The sequence below is a fragment of the Crocuta crocuta genome, unplaced genomic scaffold (genome assembly GCF_008692635.1).
Source record: "Crocuta crocuta isolate KB4526 unplaced genomic scaffold, BGI_CrCroc_1.0 scaffold175, whole genome shotgun sequence".
Taxonomy (NCBI): domain Eukaryota; kingdom Metazoa; phylum Chordata; class Mammalia; order Carnivora; family Hyaenidae; genus Crocuta; species Crocuta crocuta.
Genome location: NW_027530988.1, coordinates 2018609 through 2043058, shown reverse-complemented (window position 1 = coordinate 2043058; position 24450 = coordinate 2018609). Strand labels below are relative to the sequence as shown.

The following is a 24450-nucleotide window of genomic DNA, read 5'->3' as shown; positions in this document are numbered from 1 at the left end:
AATCTCCAGCACCTAGCACAGTGCGTGGCATCTGCTAGGTACTCAATAAGTATGTTGAATGAAGAAGGGGCAAGGACATTCTAGGCACAGGGAAAGGCAACGTAAAGCACAAAGGTGGGAAAAGAATGGGATGCGGGGTGCGCGGGGGCGATTGTGGGGTGTGAGGGAACAAAAGGACGCAAGCGGCTAGAGCACGACGCTCATGTTCTGGGGAGTTAAGATTTTATTCCACAGATTAGGAAGCTCTTGTGGCAGTCGGGCAGGAAATGACAAAAGCCAGAACTAGAGCAATGGCCGCGGGGCTGTGGCTTACTTTGGAGATGATGTCTCCAGGAAAGGATAGATAGGAGAGCAATTTAGAAGGTATAATCAGTATAACCAGTAATACTTATTGAGATGTCTGGTGTAAGAGAGGTAGGTGATGAGGAAAACACCCACCAGCCTGTCAATTCTGTGCCCCAGGGGCTAAGCCTGTCTTAGGATCCACTGTATCCCCAGCAAAGAAACCAAGAGAGGAGCTTGTTAAATATTCCTTGAATGAAAAGCTGAGGTTTCTGGTTTGGGCAATTGGCAGGTGGTGGCGTCGTTTACAGGGATGGGGTGGATAGAATCATGTTCAATTTGATCTTTGTAGGAAAGGAGGTGGATGTGCCCATTTGGAGCTCAGTGAAGAGATGGGGCTGGAGATTGGCAGGTGCTTCGTGAATACTTGTTGAATGTTCATTTTCCCAGCACTTTCTGGGAAAGACCTGAGCTCCCAGGTCTTTCTGGAGCTCTCAGGGTGCATGTGCATGTGTGTGTGCATAAGCGTGCGGGGGGCCGGCAGGGTGGGCAGCCCCACTCAAGGTTACAATGGATTATAGTGAGTGTTGTGATTTGTTAGGCACAGGGAGCCATGGGAAGAGACCTAGGCTAGCCTAGGAGTTTAGAAGCTTTTTGTAAGGAAGTGTAAGCTGACACCTGAATGATGAATTAACAAAGAGAGGGTGGAGGAGCATCTCAGGCAGCAAGAACAGAAGGTATGAAAACTCAAAGACCAGAAAGAAGGACATTTTGGAGGCTCCTTTCAGTAAAGGAGTTCAGGGTGGGCTGCGATACTGAGGTTGAGGTAGGAGACGTTGAGAGCTGGCCTGCAGAGGTGGATGGAAATGGTGGGATAGGTTGTTGGGGTTTTATACATTGTTGTAGTTATTATTATCATATAACAAAATCACCTAGTGGCATTTTATTTATTTATTTGTGTTTTTTTTGTTTGTTTATGTTTGTTTATTTTGAGAGAGAGACCGACAGACAGACATCCAGGGAAGGTCAGAGAGAGAGAGAGAGAGAAAGGGAGAGAATCCCAAGCTGGCTCTGGTGCTGTCAGCATGGAGCCTGATGCGGGGCTCAAACCCATGAACCATGAGATCATGACCTGACCTGAATCCAAGAGTCAGATGCTTAACCGACTGAACTACCCAGGTGCCCCTATTTATTTATTTTAAAGTAATCTCGGGCGCCTGGGTGGCTCAGTCAGTTAAGCATCTGACTTCAGCTCAGGTCATGATCTACGGTTTCTGGGTTCGAGCCCTGCATCGGGTTCTGTGCTGACAGCTAGCTCAGAGCCTGGAGGCTGTCTTCGGATTCTGTGTCTTCCTCTCTCTCTGACCTTCCCCTGCTCACACTGTTTCTCTCTCTCTCTCTCAAAAATAAATAAAGCATTAAAAAAAATAAAAATAATAATCTCTACACCCAGTGTGGGGCTTGAACTCATGACCCTGAGGTTAAGAGTTCCATGTTCTACTGACTGAGCCAGTCAGGTGCCCCACAGCTGTTTTATTTTATGGTTTCTGTAGCCCAGGAACTTTGGAAGGGCTAAGTGAGATAGTGCCTGCTCAGGGTCTCATGTGGTGGTAGTCAGATGGCAGCAGGAGCTAGAACGAGGGGGGTGCTGAAGCAGATGGGGGCTAGCTGGGCATCTTTTTCTCTTCATGTTGTGTTAGATGTGTCTTTCCAAGTAGTCCCTCCATATGGACTACGTTGAGTTTCCTCACATAATGGCAGCCCAGAGCAATCAAACTGTTTACTTGGCAGCCGAAGGCTTCCAGAACTGAGTATGTCAGCAATCAAAGTAGAAGCTGCACCTTTTATGCCCTAGCCCTTGACATCACAGGGTGTCTTTCCTGCTGAAGTCTGTAGATAGAAACATTCACAGAAGAATATCTCTTTTTTTAACTTTAAAAATTTTTTAATAATTTTTTAATGTTTCTCTCTCTCTCTCTCAGAAATAAACAGTGTGAGCAGGGGAGGGTCAGAGAGAGAGGGAGATACAGAATCTGTAACAGGCTTCAGGCTCTGAGCTAGCTGTCAGCACAGAGCCCGACGCAGGGCTCCAACCCACGAACTGTGAGATCATAACCTGAGCTGAAGTCAGACGCTTAACCGACTGAGCCACCCAGGCGAAGAAGATCTCTTCTTAAGAGGAGGGGCACAGACCCTATCTCTTGATGGGCAGAGTGTTAAAGTCACATTGTATGAAAAGAATGTGGGTTGGGAGATATTGTTGAGACATCTCTGGAAAATTCAATCTATTGCACAAACCATATTAAGGAGTTTGGTGGGCTTTCTCCTATGGCAATGAAAAACGTCTTCAGGCTTAAAGCAGAGAGTGACTTGTGTCATTTGTGATTTAGATTGTAGAATTTGTGATTTTTAGAAAGGTTGCTCTGACTTCAGTTTGCAGAACTAAAAGCAGGCAGACCACTTTGGAAGCTGCTGCCATGATCCCAGTGAGGGAGGATAGTGGCTTGGATTAGAGTCATGGGATGAGAGATGAGACTGGTTAAGACTTAGACACTGATTAGATATGGGTGGAGGTTGAGGATGATAAGATGACCAGGTTTCTGTGTGGATGGTGATGCCAGTTACTTACAGGGAGTTAGACTAGAGGAGCAGTAGGTTAAGAGAAATCGATACGATCAGTTTTGGATAGGTTGAATTTGTGTCCGCTGATGTCCAGCTGGTGGTTGGATATTCATATGTATCTGCAATTACAGCAGTTGGGCTGGCGATATACTGGGAATCCTCAGTGTAGAGGCGGTCATTGAGATCAAAGTAGCAGATGAGACCATCTTGACAGGATGTAGCAAGAGGGGAGGTAAGGGCCTAGGCTAGCATCTCAGGAATGTCAACATTGAAGGATAAATGTTCTGCAACAAGGAGAAGCAGCATCTAGAGAGATAAGAGGGAAATGGGAGATGGTGAGTAAAAGATAGCAGTTTGAGGAGTTGGTGGCCAACAGTGTCCTATCTGCTAAGAGGCCAAGCTAGATAAAGAGGGCAATTGCTTGGATATATCAACAGGAAGTCACCATGACTCTGGAGAGGGAAATTTCAGGGCAGTGAAGGTATAGTCAATCAGATTTCAGAGAGATTGTTTCTTCATCCAGTGAAATCTGAGTATCTACTATGTGCCTACTTTGGGGCTAGGCCCTAGGGACCCACGGGTGACTGTTAGTCTGTCCTCATTTGGCTCCCACTTGATGATAATAGATCTATAAACCATTCTATTGCAGTGTGGTCAGTGTGGGGAAGTGGAAACCAAGAACAGAGGCAGCACACCCAGGGGTGATGGGTTTACGCTCAAAAGTAGCCTTTGTCGGGGCACCTGGGTGGCTCAGTCGGTTAAGCAGCCGACTTCAACTCAGGTCATGATCTCATGGCTTGTGAGTTTGAGCCCTGCATCGGGCTCTGTGCTGACAGCTCAGAGCCTGGAGCCTACTTCGGATCCTGTGTCTCCCTCTCTCTGCCCCTCCCCTGCTCATGCTCTGTCTCTCTGTCTCTCAAAAATAAATTGTTTAAAAAAATTTTTTAAAAAGTAGCCTTTGTTGAGAAACTGTTAAGTAAAATAAGGAATGGAATGTCATTTGGAATTGAGAAGTAAGAAGTCAGGAAATGGTCCCTCTTCACCGGAGTGGTAGAGTGGATGTTAGTCAAGGAAAGGGGAGGGAATGTAGATATACTCTCCAGAAGACTGATTCTGAAGACAAGAAGTGTGGTTGTTAGAGGGAGGGACCGAGGTTGAGGAAAGGGTTTATGGGAAAGACTTAACGCCTCCTTAGGCTGATTTGGGGGTATATTTCTGGAAAAGTTGGAGGATGTCTTCTCTGTGGCTAGAGCGCTTGGGTGCCATGAGTCAGCATGTTTCTCTCTTGAACAGTGTAGAGGGTCCCCTCGTCCCTTTGGGAGGCAGCAGTGTGTGGGGGTTAAGAGCATGGAATCAGGTCAAATTATCAGTCTCAGGCTCCTCATCTGTATAATGGAGTCTCTTTCTCCTAGAGGCTTGATCTGTATTTTTACCATACTTTAATCCTATTCTGTTCAAACAGTGACCATTTCAGGAGAGCAAATACATTTCTGCGCCTGTCATGGTGGCTTCCTGTCCCTTTACAGGTATAGTTTTCCTTTAGAACTGCTGATGAATTACAGTGCTAGATAGGCTACTATTGCTAATAGACCTTGAAATCATTTACTGATTATTGCTTAGGTAAGTTTTTTCTATGCGTGGGTGACTTCACCTCATTGCTGATTTCATTGTCTGGGTAATCACATGCTGTCCTCTCTGCCAGGAATTCATCCTCCCAACCCCCAACCCCAGAGCCTCCCTGTGCTCAGTCCAGGTAACAGTGGTCCTGGTACCCACCTGCACCCCCTTCACTGCCCCAGACTGGATGGGTTGCCTCACAGTGACTTTGGATGGGTTGCCTCACAGTGACTTTCATAGCACCCAGTTGTTTTTTTTTTTTAAACAATTAAAAAAAAGTTTATTCAGTTTTGAGAGACAGAGAGCAAGCAGGGGAGGGGCAGAAAGAGGGAGACACAGAATCTGAAGCAGGCTCCAGGCTCTGAACTGTCAGCACAAAGCCCCATGTGGGGCTTGAACTCACAAACCATGAGATCATGACCTGAGCTGAAGTCAGCAGCTTAACTGACTAAGCCACCCCAGGCTCAGGGTTTTTTTTTTTTTTTTTCTTTAAGTTGATTTATTTTTAGGGAGAGAGAGAAGTCACTCAAGAGTGTATGGGTATGGGGGAAGGGCAGAGAAGAGTGAGGGAGAGAGAGATTCCCAAGCAGCCTCTTTGCTCAGTGTAGAGCCTGATGTGGGGCTCGATCCTATGGACTGTGAGATCATGACCTGAGCCTAAGTCAAGAGCTTGACCTACTGAGCCTCCCAGGCACCCCATTACCCAGTTCTTAAAATTGTCCATGTTCACTTTTCTGTAAAGGCTGAGGACTGGGTCTGTACAAGGCCTAGAGCACAGTCAGTGCTAAGTACACGCTTGCTCGCTCGCTGGCTGAATGAATGAATGAACAAATAAATGCATTAGGAGTTCTGAAGAAACCTTGCTGTCCTGCCCAGGGTGCTGTAAATGGTTACTTTCCCTAACCAGAGAGGTGTGCAGTGGCCCCTCCTGAAACTGATTATTCTGGCTTCTCAGAGCTCTTTGAGGATTGCTCCAGTTTTCTGCTGTCAGAAGCCCCATTACCCCAGGGGGAGATCATCCGGCTCACAGTCCTACATCCTTGCATACAATAGGGCCGCACCCCGTGTGCCGCAGTTTATACAAGCTTTGGAGCTGGCTATTGACTGAGTGGCCTCCGTTTTCTCAGTTGTGAGATAAAGACTGGGGCGCCTGGCTGGCTCAGTCAGAAGAGCATGTGACTCTTGATCTCGGGGTCATGGGTTTGAGCCCCACATGGGGTATAGAGATTACTTCAATAAATAAAACTTAAAAAAGATAAAGACGATATACCTACTCGGTCAGATTAAGTTAGATGATACCTATAAGAATGTAAGGGACCTAACACTTAATTGTCAGTCAAAAATGGTATGTCCTACTGCAAATTCTATTCAGTCATCTGCATCTTACTAATTTCTAAAAACTTTACTTTGTTCATTCTGCCTTTGGAGAACTTAAAAGCAGTTAGTGTTACAGGGATCAGAAAGGAGGGCTAAGACCCTTCTTTCTCTTTGCTGGAGATGGGGAGCTTTTCCCTTGGCAGAGTCAGAGAGAGGTGGCCCCAAGCGCAGCTCCACCTGACCGCTCTTTCTCAGGAGCCAACCTGCCTCCGCTGCCTTTAGCCATTTGGAAGTTTCTGCTCCTGCCTTGTCCTGTCTGTGCTTGCCTGCCCTGTGACTTTGGACTAGTTTTTTGGGGTTTTGTTTTGGCTTTCATGAATGGGAGATTTTACTTCCTCTGTCTTGACAGGAGATCTGCCCACACTGTGCCAGCCAGCCAGCAGCACATACTCAGGCCCCTCTGAACAGAGCACTGGTCTTTGGGGATCAGGCAGAATCTTTGTGTCCCCGATGCTTGACCCTAGTGACTTGCACGTAGTAGGTGCTTCAATAAATGGCAGCTGGATGCGTGAACAGGAGATGCAGCTCCTCCAGATTTGGTTTGGCCAAGAAGGGCATTGTGTGCTTTTGGCTCTCAGGGTTGGGTGCGGGCTGGGCCCACTGTGGGAGCTAGGCGCAAGGGAGGGCAGAGAGCTCACCCCTGGTCTCTGGGAGCCGCTTGTGGGCTGGAGGGGACTTCGGATCTCTGCGTGTTTGTCTGAGAGCTTTGGCTGTGTGTCCTTGTGCAGCTTCTTCTGATACTAGAGCACTGACTTCATGTACTTGTGGCTAATGAGGTGGAACAGCCAGATGCTGGGCCCGCAACTGATTTTTGCCCTATGAACTTTCTATTTGGCAGCTAGGTACTGTGTCAGAGGAGTTTTCGCAAGAGCCACTTAAGGTTGGAGGTGAGGAAGCTTCCATTTCATGTCCCACAGTCCCACACTGCATAGACTGGAGTCAGAGCCTTGGGTTCTTTCTGGGGTGGTGCCAACATGAACCTCTGCACAACCTTCCTCGGCAGGCAGAGGGTAGAGCTCTGTACTGGTTTGATCCTCCAAGCTCTTTGGGGGTTCACCCTTGGTCTTCTCTTTCTTCTTTCTCTCTGCCTCAGGAGAGACTGAGAGGACAGGCTAAAGGAGGCTTGGGAAGGAGCTGGGGATTCCCACCCCCCCGCCCCCGTCTGTACATTAGAATCACCTAGGGCTTTAGAAAAATGCTAATGGCCCCTTCCTCTCCTACTTCATTTCCCCAACCAAATGAATCTGAGCCAATGGTTAGAAGAATGGGAATTGGCTTGGAGAATGAGAACTGAGGAAGTAGAAAAGTTGCTGCTGAGGAGTACTGATGGGGGCCTTGGGTGGAAAAGTTCTCAGTTGTCAGTGTCCCTTAGAATTGCCTGGGGAGGGGCGCTCAGTTGGTTGAGCATTCGACTTCGGCTTAGGTCATGATCTCACGGTTCGGGGGTTCAAGGCCTGCGTCAGGTTCTGTGCTGATATCCAGCTCAGAGCCTGGAACCTGTTTCGGGTTCTGTGTCTCCCTCTCTCTCTCTGGCCCTCCCCTGCTCACACTGTCNCTCTCTCAAAAAAAAAAAAAAAATAAAAAAAAAAAAAAAAAAGAATTGCCTGGGGAGCCTCAAAAACACACTGCTGCCTGGGTTCCACCCCAGCCTTTCTGACTTCATTGGCCAAGGTGGGGCCTGAGCGCTGACTTTGTTAAAGCCTGTAAAGTGATGTCAATGTGCAGCCAGGATAGAGGAGCACCGGATTAAGGGAAGGGTTTGGGCTTGTTCTGATCAAAGCTGTTCTGTATGTGATTATTTCGTTTAGTGATTACCTAAAGCAGCACACCCAAAGCAGGCAGATCATGACGCCTCTGGGAAACCCCACCTCAGGCTTCCAGCATCAGAACTTCTGGGTTGGAGCCCTGAGGCTGTAGGTAACATTCCTCAGGTGATTCTGATGCTCATTCAGGCTTGGGGTGCCCTTGCTGAGGACCCAAACCATACATAGCTGAACAAACCAGTAGGGATTAGACTGACAAGGACTAGCTGGCTTTGAGAAGGGAGCTGATAATGTGCTTTAATATGAGGGCCTCCTGGTACAGACCGCCTGGTTGCTGTCATGCAGGGCCATGGTGACCAAAATGCTGACTGAGTTCTAGGGGGGGTGGGCACCATAGGAGGACTCTGATCCAGTGATCCCTAGGGTTTCTGCTCGGTATGTCATCTGGCCCACAGCTCTCACCCATGATGTCTGAGTAAGCAGAATGGTTCTGTAGCCTGAAAGGTAAAAGAACTTGAGGACCATCTGCTGTCTGAGACCTATTATAGCACCTAAGAAGGGTGGAAGAAACACTCCATCAAGGAAGCCAGGAAGAAAAGTTTATTTTTAAGTTTGTTTATTTTGAGAGAGTGTGCCCATGTGAGGGGCAGAGAGAGGGGGGGAAAAGAGAATCCCAAGCAGACTTGGGGCTCAGTCTCACAAACCATGAGATCATGACTCGAGCAAAAATCAAGAGTTGGACGCTTTACAGACTGAGCCACCCAGGTACCCTGAAAAATATTTAAGGTATAGAGGGTATCTCTAGAAAACACAAACAGATATACAGCAGATAAAAAGAGGAAAGACTTGAACTTTTTGGGTTTAGGCAACAGACTGAGGCTTTTTCAGAAACCTTACATCTGATGGTCCTTGTGCAGAAAGGGCAGTGGTGGTAGAGTGTTCTGGAAACATCTGGGTACTAGTAGGCCTGAGCAAACCAGTTAAGAGGCTTGGCTGCTCCCCAGGGAGTGTGACTCTGGCTGTAGGTAGACCAGCCTAATACAGAGACGTGGTTTTTCTGGAGCAACCTATCACAAAGAGCTTGCCTGAATCACTTGAACCCACAGATGACTATCCTTTCGCCATCCTGTGGGATGAATGATGTTACCAGTCAGAGGATACCTGGTGACTCTGAAATTCAAGACAGTGAACTGAGTGGCAGGTGGCATTTTCATCTCTGCTAATTGGAGGCTGTGCATGTGAAAGAGAAAAGAGAATCTGGAGCAGAGTCCTGACTGTAAATGCTAAGATACCAGAAGGATAGACCCTGGTAAGGGATAGAGCAGATTTCAGAGACAGGGAGAGATGTGTTTAGAGTGGCTTTAACCTGAAATTGTAGAGGAAAGGAGAAAAATGCACAGATGAAGGTATAAATCTGGGTATGAAAAAAACGATTTATTTTTTAAAGACAGATCCCTTTAAAAAAAATTTTTTTTTTTAAAGAGAGAGATAGAGACAGCGTGAGCAGGGGAGGGTCAGAAAGAGAGGGAGTCACAGAATCCAAAGACAGCCTCCAGGCTCTGAGCTAGCTGTCAGCACAGAGCCCGACACGGGGCTCGAACCCACAAACCGTGAGATCATGACCTGAGCTGAAGTCAGATGCTTAACCAACTGAGCCACCCAGGCGCACCCCAAAAATATTTGAGAGCGAGAGTACACACGTGTAAGTTGGTGGCGGTGGGGCAGAGACAGAGTCCCAAGCAGTCTTCACGCTCAGTGTGGAGCCAAATCAGGGCTCAGTCTCACGAACCATGAGATCATGACCTGAGCCAAAATCAAGAGTAGGACACTTAACCTATGGAACCACCCAGGCGCTCCTAAATCTGAGTATTTTAGATGCTGTGAGAAATTATATAGAAGAATAAAAGTGGAAAAGTTGCTGAGTAATGCATTTGGAGAACAGGGTAGAAGGTTGGGAATGATGATCTTGGACTCCTATCTATAAATGTTAAATAAGGCTAAACGTTTCACTAAAATCCATTTTATTCCATTAGAAATAGTACCTCTACAATTTTTTTTTTTAAAAAAGGTTTATCATAAAACACTTCAAACATCCAAAACTAGAATGAATAATATGATGAATTCCCAGGGTTTAAGCAGCAGCATGAATGATTAATCACCATTGTTTCATCTATACTCCAACCACCCCCTTCACCCCACTAGATTATTTCAAGCCTATCCAAGACATCATACCATTTAACCTGTACAGGCATCAGTGTGATTCTCTATAAGGATGTTGTTGTTGTCTTATTATTATTAATTTAACATAACCAGGGCAAATGTGGAATCCTAGTGTGAAAGTGACTATACCTACTCAGAGTTTGTACCTCTCAGAAAAAGAAATGGTGCATTTCCTCGGAGGTGGACTCTAAATTTTGGCAAAGAGATGGTGGGAAAGTTCAGGGAAAAGAACTATCTCACAGTTAGGGATTGGGGGGAAAAAAAAAAGACCAGAAACTTCTCCAAAATGAAACTTTCACTATTTGATCAGAATTATCTTATTTAGGGCATGGTGGCTCAGTCAGTTGAGTATCCAACTCTTGATTTTGGCTTAGGTCATATTATTGCTTAGTATTTCACTGTATTACTTAGCCACTCTACTGTTGATTGGCATTTGGGTTGTTTATTATTTTTTTACAGTTATTACTGTTTTTAAGCAAACTCTGTGCCCAACATGGGGCTTGAACTCACAACCTTGTGATCAAGAGTCACATGCTCAGGGGTACCTGGCTGGCTCACCTGTAGGGGACACGACTTTTTTTGTTTTAATGTTTATGTTGAGAGAGAGAGAGACACCAAGGGAGGGGCAGAGAGAGAGGGAGAGAACCCCAAGCAGGCTCCTGATCTGTGGAGAGCCCATTAGTGGCTCCATTCCATGACCGTGAGATCATGACTTAAGCTGAAATCAAGAGTTGGATGCTTAAGTGACTGAACCCCTCAGGCATCCCTGAACATTTGACTCTTGATCTTGGGGTTGTGAGTTTGAGCCCCACAATAGGCATAGAGAGTATATTTCAAGAAAAAGAAAAAAGAAAAGAAAAAAGAAAGGAGGGCCTGGGTGGCTCAGTGGGTTAAGCATACAACTCTTGATTTTGGCTCAGGTTAGGATCTCACAGTCTGTGAGATTGAGCCCCCGCATCAGGATCTGTGCTGACAGCGTAGATCCTGCTTGGGATTCTCTCTCTCCGCCCCTCTCTTGTTTGAATGCACATGCATGCACTCTTTCAAAATAAATAAATAAACATTAAAAAAAAAAACTTACCAAAAAAAAAAAAAAAAGAAAAAAAAAGAGTTGTATATTCTACTGACTGAGCCAGCCAGGAGCCCCGGGTTATTTCTAATTTTTGACAATTACAGTGGTATAGCTGTGAACATTCTATAAATACGTGCAAATTTCATTGAATCATTTGATTGTGTCATTAGATTGCAAGGGCAGAGACATGTGTATACACATTTCAGAGACATTGTTGGCAAATTCTTACAATATTCTTGTTGACAAGGTAGAAAAAGGTGGACTAGATAAAAGAATAGTTTGGTGGATTCTTGGTTGATGTTGTAGAATAATGACAGCATAGAGGAAGGTCTATAATGATAGACTACAGGGCTCTGCCTATCTAGTCAACATTTTTATCAAGACTTCAGGGAAGACCCAGAAGGTATGCTAATCAAATCTGCAGATTTCACAAATTGAAGGCATTTGAACTACCTGATAAAATTAGGGGGAAAATCCATTTCTAGGAGATGGGAATGATGTCTAAAAGTGTACAGAGAAAAGTTACTAGGAATAAATGTTAAGATCTCCGATTTAGGATTAAAAAAATAAATCCCCTTTTTAGGCCCCGAAAGGGGGCTAGGGAGAAAGCTCATTAGTTTGAGGTGGAATTGTAGTTGACAATGAATTCAAACTGAGACCCCACAGTCTATAAAAATGTCTGGAGTGTTCTGTGTGGATCTCATGTTTCCAGGGACATGTTGACAAAGTGAAGTAAATGTAGAGGGAACTGCAATGGTGAGTGGGTGGTCTGGAAGCGACATTTGTCACATAAGAGGTTGAAGAAACTGGGTTTCTAGCCTCAATGGGGGAAGTCTCAAGGGAGACAGGGTGTTAATCATTGATGACAAGAAGGTTTAGCTGGATTCTGTGTCATTCCAGAGAAGAGGTCTAGGACTACTGGGTAGAAGTTGTGAGGAAGAAGTTTTTGGCTTAATGGAGGGAAGAGCTATTGCTCTCTTTAAATATGGAATGAGTTGTCTAATAAATAAAGTATTGAGGTTTTATAGTCTCAGAATTTGAGGCAGAAAATAGGCTGAATAGTGGCCTAAGTTTCATGTGTTACATTCTATGTGTTTAAAACTAATGGTGCTGGGAGAATTGTGGGCTTAATGTTCTTTTTCAGGGACTGTTTAGTGTGGACATAAAGCAAATCTGGGCATCTGATCTGAGTGGGCCTACAAGCTTTGTTGTTCTGGATCAATCTAGGTGGGTGCTTCTAGTTCTACAGTGGATGCTGGGCCTTAATGCTAGAACTAGCCTTCTGCTCCAGGAGAGCCTGTGCTGTTGGGTTTGATGACCGACCATTCCAGGGCATCTCTTTAGATGATTATAGGAGTGGCTTCTTCCTCCAGAGCAGGTCAAAGCGGGACTGGAGCTGCACCTGAGTCGAGGGTCCAAGGTAATTTCAGGCCATCTTCTTGTGGACTTGGCCCAGTGTTGGGTGGAGATGGAATTACACCTAGACGTAGGAGGGTAGGGCATTTCTGTCCTTGAGATTGGCTTGTAGTTGCCTCCATATTACTCTCTGTGCTCCCCTCCTTTCCCTGCCTCTGAAGCAGGAGGTTGGGCTCCACTTTAAGAACAGTGCACTAGGCCGGGCTTTGGGGTCTCCGGTCAGCTGTATCCGCTGTGGGTGAGGACAAATAGCCCAGTCAGCGGTGCTGCCTGTCATGCCCATTTCCTGCTCCCATGGCCAAGAGGCCCTGGAGGAAGCTGGACTCTGGGGAGGGTAAGGCCAGCTCTCTCAGGCAGTTCCCCTGCTCCATTTCCTTCCACAGGATTCCCTTCTTCATTCAAGCCATGTCTGTGCTCCGGACAGAGTGGATGAGGGCAAGATGGTGGCTGAGAAAGAAGGGTCAGGTGCGGAGAGGAAGAAAAACTGGTGGGGAAGCAAATGGATGGGTATGGAATTCAAGTAGAGAAGCAGTAGGGATTAAAATGCAAACAATCCATGTATTTTCATTTCAGAATTTGTTGTAGTAAAGGATGATGATTTGTCTTTTCCCTGCCCACGTGTCTGGACAGAGCTGAGAACAGATGCTGTGGCACAAGGCTGCAGACAGACTCTGAACCAGAATTAGTCCCTGAAGCCTGTCTGGCTGGTGTTGTGACTGTGGTTGTTAAGCTGAGAGCTAACCATCAGTTTCTGTGAGGTGACCCCATTCCCTTGTGAATATTGCAGCATCGGTTGTTCCTGGCATTTCTTTCTATATTTTTTTTATTTTTTTAAGTAAACTCTGCACCCACCTTGGGACTCGAACTCATGACCCCAAGATCAAGAGTCACATGCTCTACCAACTGAGTCTGCCAGGTGCCCCCCCCCCACCTTTTTTTGGTCCCTGGCATTTCTAATCAGAAATCTGGCTGCTGTGTGGTGAAGCAGCAGCAGAGCCCAAGGGTAAGGTGTAGGGGTGACAGGGTGGAGAAGGGGCCTGAGGCTGTTGAATGGCTGGAAACAGAAGCCCAATGGGGAGTAAAGGATGGGTGATTGACTGAGGAGGATCAACAGAGCTGAAAGAATTGTTGAAGGTGAGATTAAGGCACTTTGGTCATTTTGTAGGGTGTTTGGGAGACTGTATGCATGTCTTTAATTATTAATTTAGCACTGATGAGTTAGTTTTTGCCCAGCCTAGTGATAAGCTTTGGCTGTTTATTGTCTTGTTTATTAGGCAGAAAGGAAAGTGTTTATTTAAGACTAGGCTGCCCCTTCTACTGAAGAGCAGAAAAGAACTCGGGCAGCCAGTAGAATAGGAGGGATGTAAAGGAGGGGGTGGGAGGGAGAGAGACAGATGAGTTGTCCTCTGAGGTTGGTCCTTCCTGCTTCTCAGGACGAAGATGCTTCTGAGGCAGTGTGGTGAGGTCAGGACACAAGAAAATAGGGGGACTAGGGACAACGAGGGACATGTCCCTGCCAGAGCTGAGACAGGAGTATTTCTTCCCATGTTGGTAGCCTGAAGCAGGCAAGCCCAGCACCAGACCTCACTTTCCGCAGCGGTAAGGCAGGCTGATTCTGATCCTGCCCTTGGATCTCTTGGAACTGTTAAGCCCTCTCCTGGTGCTCGTTACTGAGCTGGGAAGGCAGGTGCAGTGAGACGATTCTCTGCCACCGTGAAGGCGTGCTCCAAGTGCTTGCCTGCCTGCTTAAGAGGCTGGTGGGGGATTGAGAACATTCGGCTGAGTTTCAGAATCATTTCTTTTGACTTTCTTCCCTGACACGTCCTGGGACTATCGGTCAACTTCACAGCATGTGTGGGCTTCCCTTCCTGAATTTTTTCTGAAGTAGTGAACTGAAACGTTTTTTGGGGGTAATGGATTTCTCCAAGATTCTGACATAAAGCTATGGACTCTTTTCTTAGAAAAGTGCATATACTTTGGACATATGTACATAACCATTTACAAGGAATTTTAGGCATTGTGGAAGCCCTAGGTTAAGAACCCTGGCTCTGAGGGTGATCCATGAACTTTCCCAAAGCTCATCCAGGTAAAGGGGTTGCCTTTACGCTGGGGTAGAAGGACTTGAGGAATGTTTGTGGCTCCCCCTTTTTTTTTTTTTTTATTTAAAGAGAAAGCGTAAGGGAGGGAGAAAGAGAGAGGGAATCTTAAGTAGCAGGCTCCACGCACAGCGTGGAGTCCGATGCGGGGCTCAATCCCATGATCTTGGGATCGTAACCTGAGCTGAAATCAAGAGCCAGATGCTCAACTGATTGAGCCACCCAGGTGTCCCTGTTTATTTTTGAGAGAGAGAGAGGAAGAAGAGAGGAAGAGGAGAGATGGAGGCAGGGAGGGAAGGACAGCGAGAGAGAAAATCCCAAGGAGGTTCCTGTGCCATCAGTGTAGAGTCTGATGCAGGGCTCGATCCCGTGAACGGTGAGATCATGACCTCTGTGGCTCACTCTTTTGCATTGTCAGTCAGGAAAAATGCTATCCCCACTCTATGGGAACCTCAGCTCCAAGAATCTTTCCAAGTACAAAAACAAGCGGCTGAGCTGGCAGGCAGCAGCAGGAAGTCTGGCCCCCATTCTAATCCCTGGCCACATGTCCTGACCTGCTGGGCCAGGCATTGGATAAGTCACAACAGGATTCGTCAAGGTTAACAATACCAGAGTGCTGAATCCTGGAGCCCGTATCAGGAGGTAAAGGGGTGGAAAGCTGGGACAGACCATGACTTTTCAGAGCCAATAGCGGAAAACATCACTAATCCTGTACAGCTACCAGTTGCCTCTCACTGCTGTGAGCACTTCTCTATGTAAGCAAATCCAGTTACTTTGTTTTTCCTCCTGTGTAAGTGCTAAGGGTGTGTGTGGTGCTGCCTACACAGACACTCAGCAGGCGCCTTTGAATGTTATGGTGAGGACATTCTGGGCAGAGGTGTCAAACACACAGCAGGTCAGAACCCAGACACTTCTGTCTTTGGCCAAAGGCTCTGTTTTGATGTCCGCTACTGGAAATATTGCTTGGGAATCTAAGGCTCTCTGGGTGATAGGAACACCAATCAATATCATTATTTTTTTTTTCAGGTCTCTTAACCTTCATTAACTGTGCCTATGTCAAGTGGGGAACACTGGTACAAGACATTTTCACCTATGCTAAAGTATTGGCATTGATCGCCGTCATCATCGCAGGCATTGTTAGACTCGGCCAGGGTAAGACAGAACAGTGACTAACTTTTGTGCAGTTCTTTGAGCCACACTTCTTTAAGTGCCCTTTGTCATTCTCATTTGCTAGCCACCACGGTTTCCATTTTATAGATGGAGGAAACAGGCTACAGAATCAAGTATCCTACCCAAGTCCCTAGCTAGTAAGTTCGTGGAGATTTGCACTCAGACTGACCCCGAAGCCTATCTTGCCAGCTGTCGCAGACTGTTAAGCCCAATGTTGTGGCTGTGATTGTTCTGCCTGTGGAAGTGGGCAAGGGCAGAAATGAGACCCTCGTATCCACTCTCTCCAGTTTCCAGGTCGGAACACCCAGTCCACTACTCTGTTGACCTGGGCTATACCAGCTGCCTGTGGGGTCAGAAAATAGGCAGGAATCGGGCAGCTTACAGGCAGGACAGAACCACATCACTTCTGTTCTACAGCCCTTCAGCTCTGTGGTGGTTTCTTACCCTAGAAAACCACCACAGTCCTTCCTGTCAAGATCTCCATGCTGTTCCCTCTATTCCAGCCCATCACTGTAGAGGTCTTTCTGTCCCTGCTCTTTTACCAGTACCCTTGCTGCCGCAAGTGTTCTAAGCCCCTCACTTGCTGTTTCTGTCCTATTCTTCCAGTCCTTTACTGGATCACCTTGAAGGTGAGGGTGGACCACTAATCCTTCTGTCTTTCCATGTTCTCTGGATTCCAGGAGCCTCGACTCACTTTGAGAATTCTTTTGAGGGTTCATCATTTGCAGTGGGGGACATTGCCCTGGCATTGTATTCGGCTCTGTTCTCCTACTCAGGCTGGGACACCCTCAACTATGTCACTGAAGAGATCAAGAATCCTGAGAGGTAGGTGTCTCACCAACTTTCCACAGCAAGAAGGATAGCTATCATTTAAGTTCTGTGTGCCCAACAGCGTATCACAACCACCGAGACGGACTTTAATAGATGGGAGGCCTAAAGTCCAAATACCTTGTCCACAACAGCAGGCTTTTTTACATCTGCTTGTTCATTCTCATGTTAATTAAAGCAGCTTGTACCGTGTGTTCACGTATGCTTTCTCACGGGTGTTCCTTGGTATTCACCCACCCATATCCCACATAGATAGCGTTAGGTCATAAATGCCCCAAAACTTTCCTGTTTCCTTTTTGACCCTTTCCTTTCTCAAATTTATACTGACATAGTGGTATTGTGTCAGCATCGAATGATACTGGTTCACCTTTGTTATTCTAAACTACTCTATCGTCATGTAGTGACAAGAGCACTGGATAGGGAGTCAAAGGGCCTGGAGCCTGTCTTTACACTGATTTGTTGGTAACCTTGAAGGAGTCCCCTGCCAACTCTGCCTTCTTCCTTATGTATAAATCGAGGGGGTTGAATTATATGATCTCCAGAGCCCTTCCTGGCTCAAAAATTCAATGATTCTTGGAACTAAGAGTATGAGGGAATGCAGTTTCTGTAAACTTTTAAATCAAAATAATAATAAACTTCTCTTGGCACACATCCAGTGTTGGAATTCCAGGAGCAGAGAATAGCAGGACTGAGCCTGGGTGGTGCTTCCACCTACTGGACAGAAGCTGAATGACCCGAGAGTAACCCCTCTCCCCTTCACTGTGAAGAATGCTCATAAAGGTCATTGCTTTATTGGTCCAGAGGACCTTGTCTTTGTGTCTTTCTCTTGGCCACTGGTTAGGATGGCACACAAGGTTCTCAGATTGAGCAAGGGTGTGGAATGGACATAGTTCCCAGGTTGCTTACGTAGATACACACATTGTTCTTCCTAATGACCGCCCTTATTCTCTGGAGACATTAGATTTCACTGTTTGCCTCCCTTATTCCCTCTTAGATTTCTCCACCTCAATACAAATTTCCCAATGTTGACAATCCTGGGAGGGAATCCTGACACTAAAAGGCTTTGGATGTGAAAAAACAACCAAAAATCCCATTCCCTGTGCTATTATACTGTGACATAATTCTGTTAATCCTTTTTCTGCTTAGCCTTTTCTCTAAATGTGATATTCCTTTCCCTTGATGCCCTTTAAGCTCTGAAGAAAGCAGGCGCTATTATAGGCAACTTTAAGGCAAAAGCAGTGGGGAAATGCACAGGAGGCACCAGCCATGGATTGGTGTGGGAGTCTAAGGAATAAAGAAAATGGGGATATGACCCTCGGACTAATGCATGAATTATTCTATTTGGTGACAGGAATCTACCCCTCTCTATTGGCATTTCCATGCCCATCGTCACCATCATCTACATCTTGACCAACGTGGCTTATTACACTGTGCTAGACATGAGGGACATCCTGGCCAGTGATGCTGTTGCTGTGGTAAAGGATTTTCACTAGCAGAAGGCTGAGGGTTTGTGGGAAAGTGGGTGGTCCTTCAAAGGAATATGCTTAAGGGCACCTGGCTCAGTTGGTAGAGCATGTGACTCTTGATGTTATGAGTATGAACCCCATCTTGGGTGTAGGGATTACTTAAGATTAAAAAAAAAAAAGTATGCTTAGGATACTGAACTTACAGATCCTGTCAAGCTGGTTGTAAAAGAAGAGTTAGATAGGGCAGGGGCTATCTGGGGGCACGCTTGCCCATACCTTTCATCCTTTTTAGGTCCTGCTAATGACACTTTTCTGTTCCTTTCCCTTAGACTTTTGCAGACCAGATTTTTGGAATTTTCAACTGGACAATTCCATTCGCAGTTGCATTATCCTGCTTTGGTGGCCTCAATGCCTCCATTGTGGCTGCTTCTAGGTAAGAGTGGTGTCTTTTATGGGGTGTGCGGGGACATCATGAAGAGCATGGCAGGGAAAGGTAGGACTTATGGGACCCAGAGGGTAGTCACTGGTCCCCAAATGATATTAACCCCTTCGTTCTTGTTTCCACTGGCAGCTTCCAGTTCTTACTAATCTCTGTAACTGAACTCCATTCCATATAATTCAAACCCTTCTGAAGGAGGGGATGGCAGAGGAAGGGCTATGTAGTACATCAACCTGCCATACCCAGTGTACCACAAGTTTCTCAGCCTCTCCCATCTTATCCCAAATAGGCTTTTCTTTGTGGGCTCAAGAGAAGGCCATCTCCCTGATGCCATCTGTATGATTCATGTTGAGCGGTTCACACCTGTACCTGCTTTGCTCTTCAATGTAAGTGACCTCAAATGGAGCTGAAAGAAAGCCAGACTGGGAAAAACATCAACAGTACAATCAACTGTTCTGGCTTCCCAAAAGCTCTAAGTAGAGTTTAACAGAAAAACGATCTTTAAAAAATGGTAACCTCCTCTGGTCTAGGATAAGGTATATAGTATATATTCAGCATCTACTATGCTGGATATATTATATTGTAATGAAGTGACTGCCAATATAGTAAGAGCTGTAGTGTTTAAGGGAAGAAATGATCTTCTATGGGGCAGAAGATGCACGAAGAAACACTTTTTGGACAAAGTGCATCTGAGTGGTTAGGTCACAAAAGGTGGAGATGGGCTTTAGGCTAAGAGAAACTGGGCAGGGGGACATGTGGCTGGCTCAGGCAGTGAAGCATGCAACTCTTGATCTTGGGGTTGTGGGTCTGAGTCCCACACTGGGCGTAGGGATTTTTAAAAAGTGTTTAAAAAAACCCCAGTATCTTGAGTGACAAATGCTGTGAGGAGAGCTGACCTGGGCTTGTGCCTGCAGGGTATCATGGCACTGATCTACTTGTGTGTGGAGGACATCTTTCAGCTCATTAACTACTACAGCTTCAGCTACTGGTTCTTTGTGGGGCTCTCTATTGTCGGTCAGCTTTATCTGCGCTGGAAGGAACCTGATCGGCCTCGTCCCCTCAAGGTAACTCACTTCCATCTTACCTTTGCTCCAGGGGATTCTTGCAAGACAGAAACCTTGGCCTGGGATTTGGTGGGGGTGGTGTGGGGAGACGCAGGGGATGGAAGGGCTCAGTGCTCTAATCTTCACAGGAGAAACTGCTACTGTAGCTATCATGAGCTGTCTAATGTCCAATTGTTTCCTCTATGCCCTTTAGCTCAGCCTTTTCTTCCCCATTGTCTTCTGCCTCTGCACAATCTTCCTGGTGGCCGTGCCGCTTTACAGTGATACCATCAACTCCCTCATCGGCATTGGCATTGCCCTCTCAGGATTGCCCTTTTACTTCCTCATCATCAGAGTGCCAGAACACAAGCGACCTCATTGCCTCCGAAGGATTGTGGGTAAGCCTTTGGGTTTTCTTTTTAAAGTAGGCTCCATACCCAGCGTGGAGCCCGACATGTGGCTTGAACTCCCAACCCTGAAATCAAGAGCTGAGCAGAGATCATGAAATCGGATGCTTAACCAACTGAGCCATCCAGGCACCCCTCAAACCTCTGGATCTTCAAGCTGGCTTAGCTATTATACGGCCTTTCCACAAATCAACCCCCTCCCCCCCATCACCTTTGCTATTGGCCCTTCCTGTTAACGGTAAGGCTTAACTGAATTATCCTCTGGGCCAGCCCTGTTCAGTGCCACTTGAGCTCAGCTGACCTCTTCTCAGTTTTGACTCACACTTCTCTTTGTAGCATCCACTACATGGTACCTCCAGGTCCTATGTATGTCAGTTGCTGCTGAGATGGATTTGGAAGATGGAAGAGAGATGATACCCAAGCAACGAGATCCCAAGTCTAACTAAACACCGTCTAGAATTCCAAGATGTGGAAAGCAGGGACCTCTTGTCTCTTGCTGGATGGAGCCAAGAAGATGAAAAGGAAAGTATACTTCTTTGTTGAAGCTGCTAAGACCAGGCTTCTGGACAGGTGCCTCTAATTTTTGAACTTGCTTTTTGAGAGATGAAAAGTAATTTATTTGTTTTGCTACACACTGTTCCAGATTTTTAAAAAAAGGGACAATATAGCAGACTGTGGTGGGGAGCATGTCAGGTGTCGGCTTGGTTGTCCTAGTAGCACATTCCCATGTGTTAAGGTGTTCACTCACTCCTTTCCTTTAAAAGGGCCAATCATGCTCCAAACTTCCTGTCACCTTTAGAGAGACATGAAACTGTCACAGGTGCTAGACAATAAAAAGGTTATGTTCTAAATTTTGAGTGGCTTCATTTTAGGTAGGTGTCTGCTTTTAGTGTTCCTCCTAGCCTAAGATCAGCCGCTGGAGGCTGATGCAACCAAAGAGAGCACACCTATGTTGCTCTAGTAAAATGTTGGGTTGTTAAAATATCAGCTCTTGTTCTTCGTAATGATCACTAAGAAATTGAGCACATTTACTTCTTAAGTATTTTATAGGATCCAAGATAAATAAATGTGGATGGAAAAACCCACGTATGAGGTAGGAGTTTAAGCTCATAATGTCAGGTGACAACACTGAGGCACTTCCCAAGAGCATGGGCAGGAGCAATTACCAATCTATTCTTCAGTTCATTTCTCCATTTAATAACTGTCACAAAGCAGCATATAGTACAGAGGTGTAGTAATTCTACGGATGGCAAGATCACTTGGCTCTTTTACATGTAGGTGTTAAGAACCTGTTGTGGAATCCACTTTTATACAATGAAAATCTGTACAATACCCCACAGTTTCTACGCCTGGGGCAAGGACTCAGTGACAAACCTTCTTCTGAGGCCTAGCCTTTGAAGAGAGCATTCCTACCAGTGTGAGCAGGAACAGAACTCAGCCAAGCGTGTCCTGCCAGGGCTGCTTTGACTTTGGGTTGGCACTGCTGCTACTCGGGGTGCTTGGAGGCCGATTCTTTCCAGGCTGTAGCAGAGGGTTGTGGGTAAAGGTCTGTCGTAAGGGACCTAGGGCAAAGGAAGACAAATCTCAACAAACAAAGGAAAGGAAGTAACAAATCACCACCTTTAGTCTGAAAGGGTTATTTACCCCTGGCTGCTAGTTCCAAGTGATTCTGCATGCGTTGTTCGCGCTCTTGTAGCTTATGTGCCAGTTCAGCATTCTTCCACCCTGTGTAAAGAAGGCGGCAGCTGGGCCTGTACCCATTTTTCGACTATTTTCCCCCAATCCTTTTCACTGAGGGCAGACCCTTACCTTTTTTGAAGCTTTTTAAGAAGCCTTCCTGCGGAAGTAATTTGTCGGAGTCATGCACCACACGCTGGGGGATTTTAAGGATAGTCCGTACGGCTGGAATCCGGAGGCATGACACCTGGGCCAGGGAAAACACATTGGAGGAAAGCCAATACATGAACACCGCCTAGAGGAAAAGAAAGAGACAATACTCAGAAGCTGTCATCTGCTCCTAACGTGATGAGAGATGGCAAGGTGAGGTGGAAGAACTTGGAGTCAGTTCCTAAGCCATGACCTACCGTGGGGAAATGGATAGTTATGGGCAAGACAGCTAGGGGCATCACTCTGATTACATTTCTCATCCACTGAAGATCAGAACTTTGCACGCCAGTCTCAGCGCCTAACTGCCAGAAAAAAAAAAAAAAAAAAAAAGGTAGCAAATGCACGTCAATTTTAGAGAATCTGGCTCAGATTTCAACCCATCAATTCTATTTCTTCAAGGGGTGAAGAATGACCATTCTATATAACTACTTTACCTCTACTCTCCACTTTGCAGACCTGGCACTTGGCCAGCCTGGGCTTACCTCAAGGACACCCCACATTGTAGCAGTGACTACCAGTGGTAGTATGTAGGTGGGGTCAGACAGTGTGAGATCCTGGAACCAGAGGAGACCACCTGTCTGCAGGCTGGGCACAGGAAGGTTGGCCATTTCTCTCAAAGCAATGAAGAAAGAGATGAAGATCGGGGCCTAGTACAAAGGATAAACAGTGTCAGGACCATTTCGCAAAGGGGATATTTTCATTACTCCATTACTGAAAACTGTATCACCACCACCTACTTTTGGGGGGTCTAGGGCACAGGAAACGCAGGTGTTTGGTATGGGATAAAATCAGAAGGGAAATGTTTTTGCTTACCTGAGTCAGAGGTAGAATAAGAGGTCTAAAGAGTTTAATGTCATGCTTTTTCTGGTAAAATGTCATTTCCGAGGAGGCCTTATAAACTGTGAACGAGGGGAAATTCATGGTTGGGTTAAGTTACATCGGTGGGGGCGACCATCCTTACCATCTGGCCCATGAAATTTCTACCTGACCCTTGCCCAACTCGCCCATCTCTAGCAACTCCTGATTTTGGTTGTTCCCTTCCCTCAGAATAATGTCAGGAAGTGCAAATGTGGTCCTCTCCTACGTGCATTCTGCACTCGACTCACACTCAGCATGGTCTCCTGCCAACTTGGCCTCTCTGATTCGAGTGGAAAACTTCTGGATCTCTGGCAAGTGGTTGTGGATCTTGGCTGCTTCTCGCTGGCCCTTCACGATGAGAGGAAACACCAGGCATCGGGCAAGGACCGTACCTGGAAAACATACACTAGGATTGAAGTTAAATTAAAGCAACTTTGCAGCTCGAAGGCTGTAGGTTTTTAGGTCTTCACTGAAAGGGTCTTTCTTATTCCAGTCTCCTTCCTTTGCTAGAAGAGCCCAAAACAAAGGGCAGGGGTGACTTAGCTCCTCCAAGGCTTAGTCCTCTGCTCTGACATCACAATATCTAGCATTAACTTCTGTAAGCAAATGGCCAGGAAAACTGTTTATTTCCTTGAACAAAAGGAAGGTGATAGAAGATCCTTCTCTAGATCAGTGGTTTCTAGTCTTCCATAATCAATGGACCCCCATTCCCAACTTTTAGGCGTACTCCCAATATATTTAACAGATAAAATCAAGCTGCTCTGGATGAGTAGGTAGTCTGGCTACAGAATTGTTTAAGCTTCGGCTTTTGCTTTTCTCAGAGGCACCATTATAGAACTCTGGGGCTCCCAGGAATAAAGTCTGAAAACCACTATCCTAGAAATCCCTAAGGTAGGAAGTAATCTGGTGGCCTACTGCTTTAGTTTCTTTTCTTATACTTCCTATTTCCCGATCATTCCAACAAATACTATTTAGTTTATGTAGCTGTATGCAAGCAAGAGGGTCTGGGCTGAAAAAAGAGGGTGGTGGTGGTGGTAGTTGGGGGGGGGGTATGGGCTTAGGCTTTATCAACATTATGACAGCTGATGTGGAGTGGCAAGAAAAGGGAAGCTAAGGATGAAACAGAATACTAGCCCTGAAGGAGGAGACAGAGAACAGGGCAAGGGCAATGGAAATGGAAAGATGTGGTCAGAAAGACTGGAAGAAAATCAGGAAAGATGATCACAAAAGCCAAAGGGATAGATTTCAAGGTCTAAAGTGTCTAATACAGGACCTTGGTCCCAATGGGGACAAATTGGAGGAGGAAAGATCATGAGCTTACATTCTTCTCAAAGATGAACTACATATAGAACTATCTCTGAGAAAGAACTTTAGCGGAACAGAACTTACACAACTAAGGATATAAAAGAATAACCCATTCTGAGCTGGGCAGGAGGCAGAGACATGATCTAGTCAGGAGCCACAAGTGGAAGGGTATCATAACCATAAAGGCTCTCCCTGTGAAATTAGGTTCCCAGGACTGGGGGACCTGCACTGGGAAGACAAGCCCCCTACAACAACTGGCTTTGATAACTAGCAAGACTTATGTCTGGGAGAGCTGGAGTGCAGTAGGAAACAGACTCTGCTTTTAAAGGGCACAGCACTTCACTTGCTGAAGTTTCAGTGCAGAGGCAGCAGTTAGCAAAATGTCTGGGCTACACGTGGAAGAGATCCACGGACTAATTTTAGGGCACGTGCTGGCAGGGCAGGGATCTGTTGGAACATTCTCTGGGGATAGAAGAGCTGGTGGGCACCATTTCTGATATTCTCCATCTACTGTGCTAGCACCATCTTGCTCAGCCCAACTCACCCACTGGCCAGGAGCCCCTCTTAAGTGGCTCCCTTCCT

The 24450-nt window shown here is 46.1% G+C and overlaps 2 protein-coding genes across 7 annotated transcripts in view; one reads left to right on the top strand and one right to left on the bottom strand.

The window, feature by feature from the left end:
• SLC7A7 (solute carrier family 7 member 7) overlaps positions 1 to 20669 on the top strand; it is a 49744-nt gene extending 29075 nt beyond the window's left edge. For all 5 annotated transcript variants that reach the window (XM_077770375.1, XM_077770371.1, XM_077770373.1 and 2 more), the window contains exons 3-10: positions 15492 to 15617; positions 16316 to 16460; positions 17815 to 17938; positions 18259 to 18362; positions 18658 to 18754; positions 19283 to 19432; positions 19626 to 19809; positions 20155 to 20669. In XM_077770375.1, coding sequence (XP_077626501.1) covers positions 15492 to 15617; positions 16316 to 16460; positions 17815 to 17938; positions 18259 to 18362; positions 18658 to 18754; positions 19283 to 19432; positions 19626 to 19809; positions 20155 to 20264 — 1040 coding nt within the window. In that variant the 3' untranslated portion in view covers positions 20265 to 20669. The remainder of the gene's footprint in view (positions 1 to 15491; positions 15618 to 16315; positions 16461 to 17814; positions 17939 to 18258; positions 18363 to 18657; positions 18755 to 19282; positions 19433 to 19625; positions 19810 to 20154) is intronic.
• The window catches only part of OXA1L (OXA1L mitochondrial inner membrane insertase), a 21620-nt gene continuing 17684 nt past the window's right edge, over positions 20515 to 24450 (bottom strand). The window contains exons 4-11 of one of the 2 annotated variants that reach the window (XM_077770377.1): positions 22812 to 22955; positions 22519 to 22604; positions 22188 to 22352; positions 21903 to 22007; positions 21628 to 21790; positions 21463 to 21543; positions 21232 to 21380; positions 20515 to 20611 (exon numbers count right to left, since the gene is read on the bottom strand). In XM_077770377.1, the coding sequence (XP_077626503.1) occupies positions 21253 to 21380; positions 21463 to 21543; positions 21628 to 21790; positions 21903 to 22007; positions 22188 to 22352; positions 22519 to 22604; positions 22812 to 22955 (872 nt within the window). In that variant the 3' untranslated portion in view covers positions 20515 to 20611; positions 21232 to 21252. Of the gene's footprint in view, positions 20612 to 20991; positions 21381 to 21462; positions 21544 to 21627; positions 21791 to 21902; positions 22008 to 22187; positions 22353 to 22518; positions 22605 to 22811; positions 22956 to 24450 lie in introns of those variants that run through there. The other variant, XM_077770376.1, reaches the window with a different exon arrangement.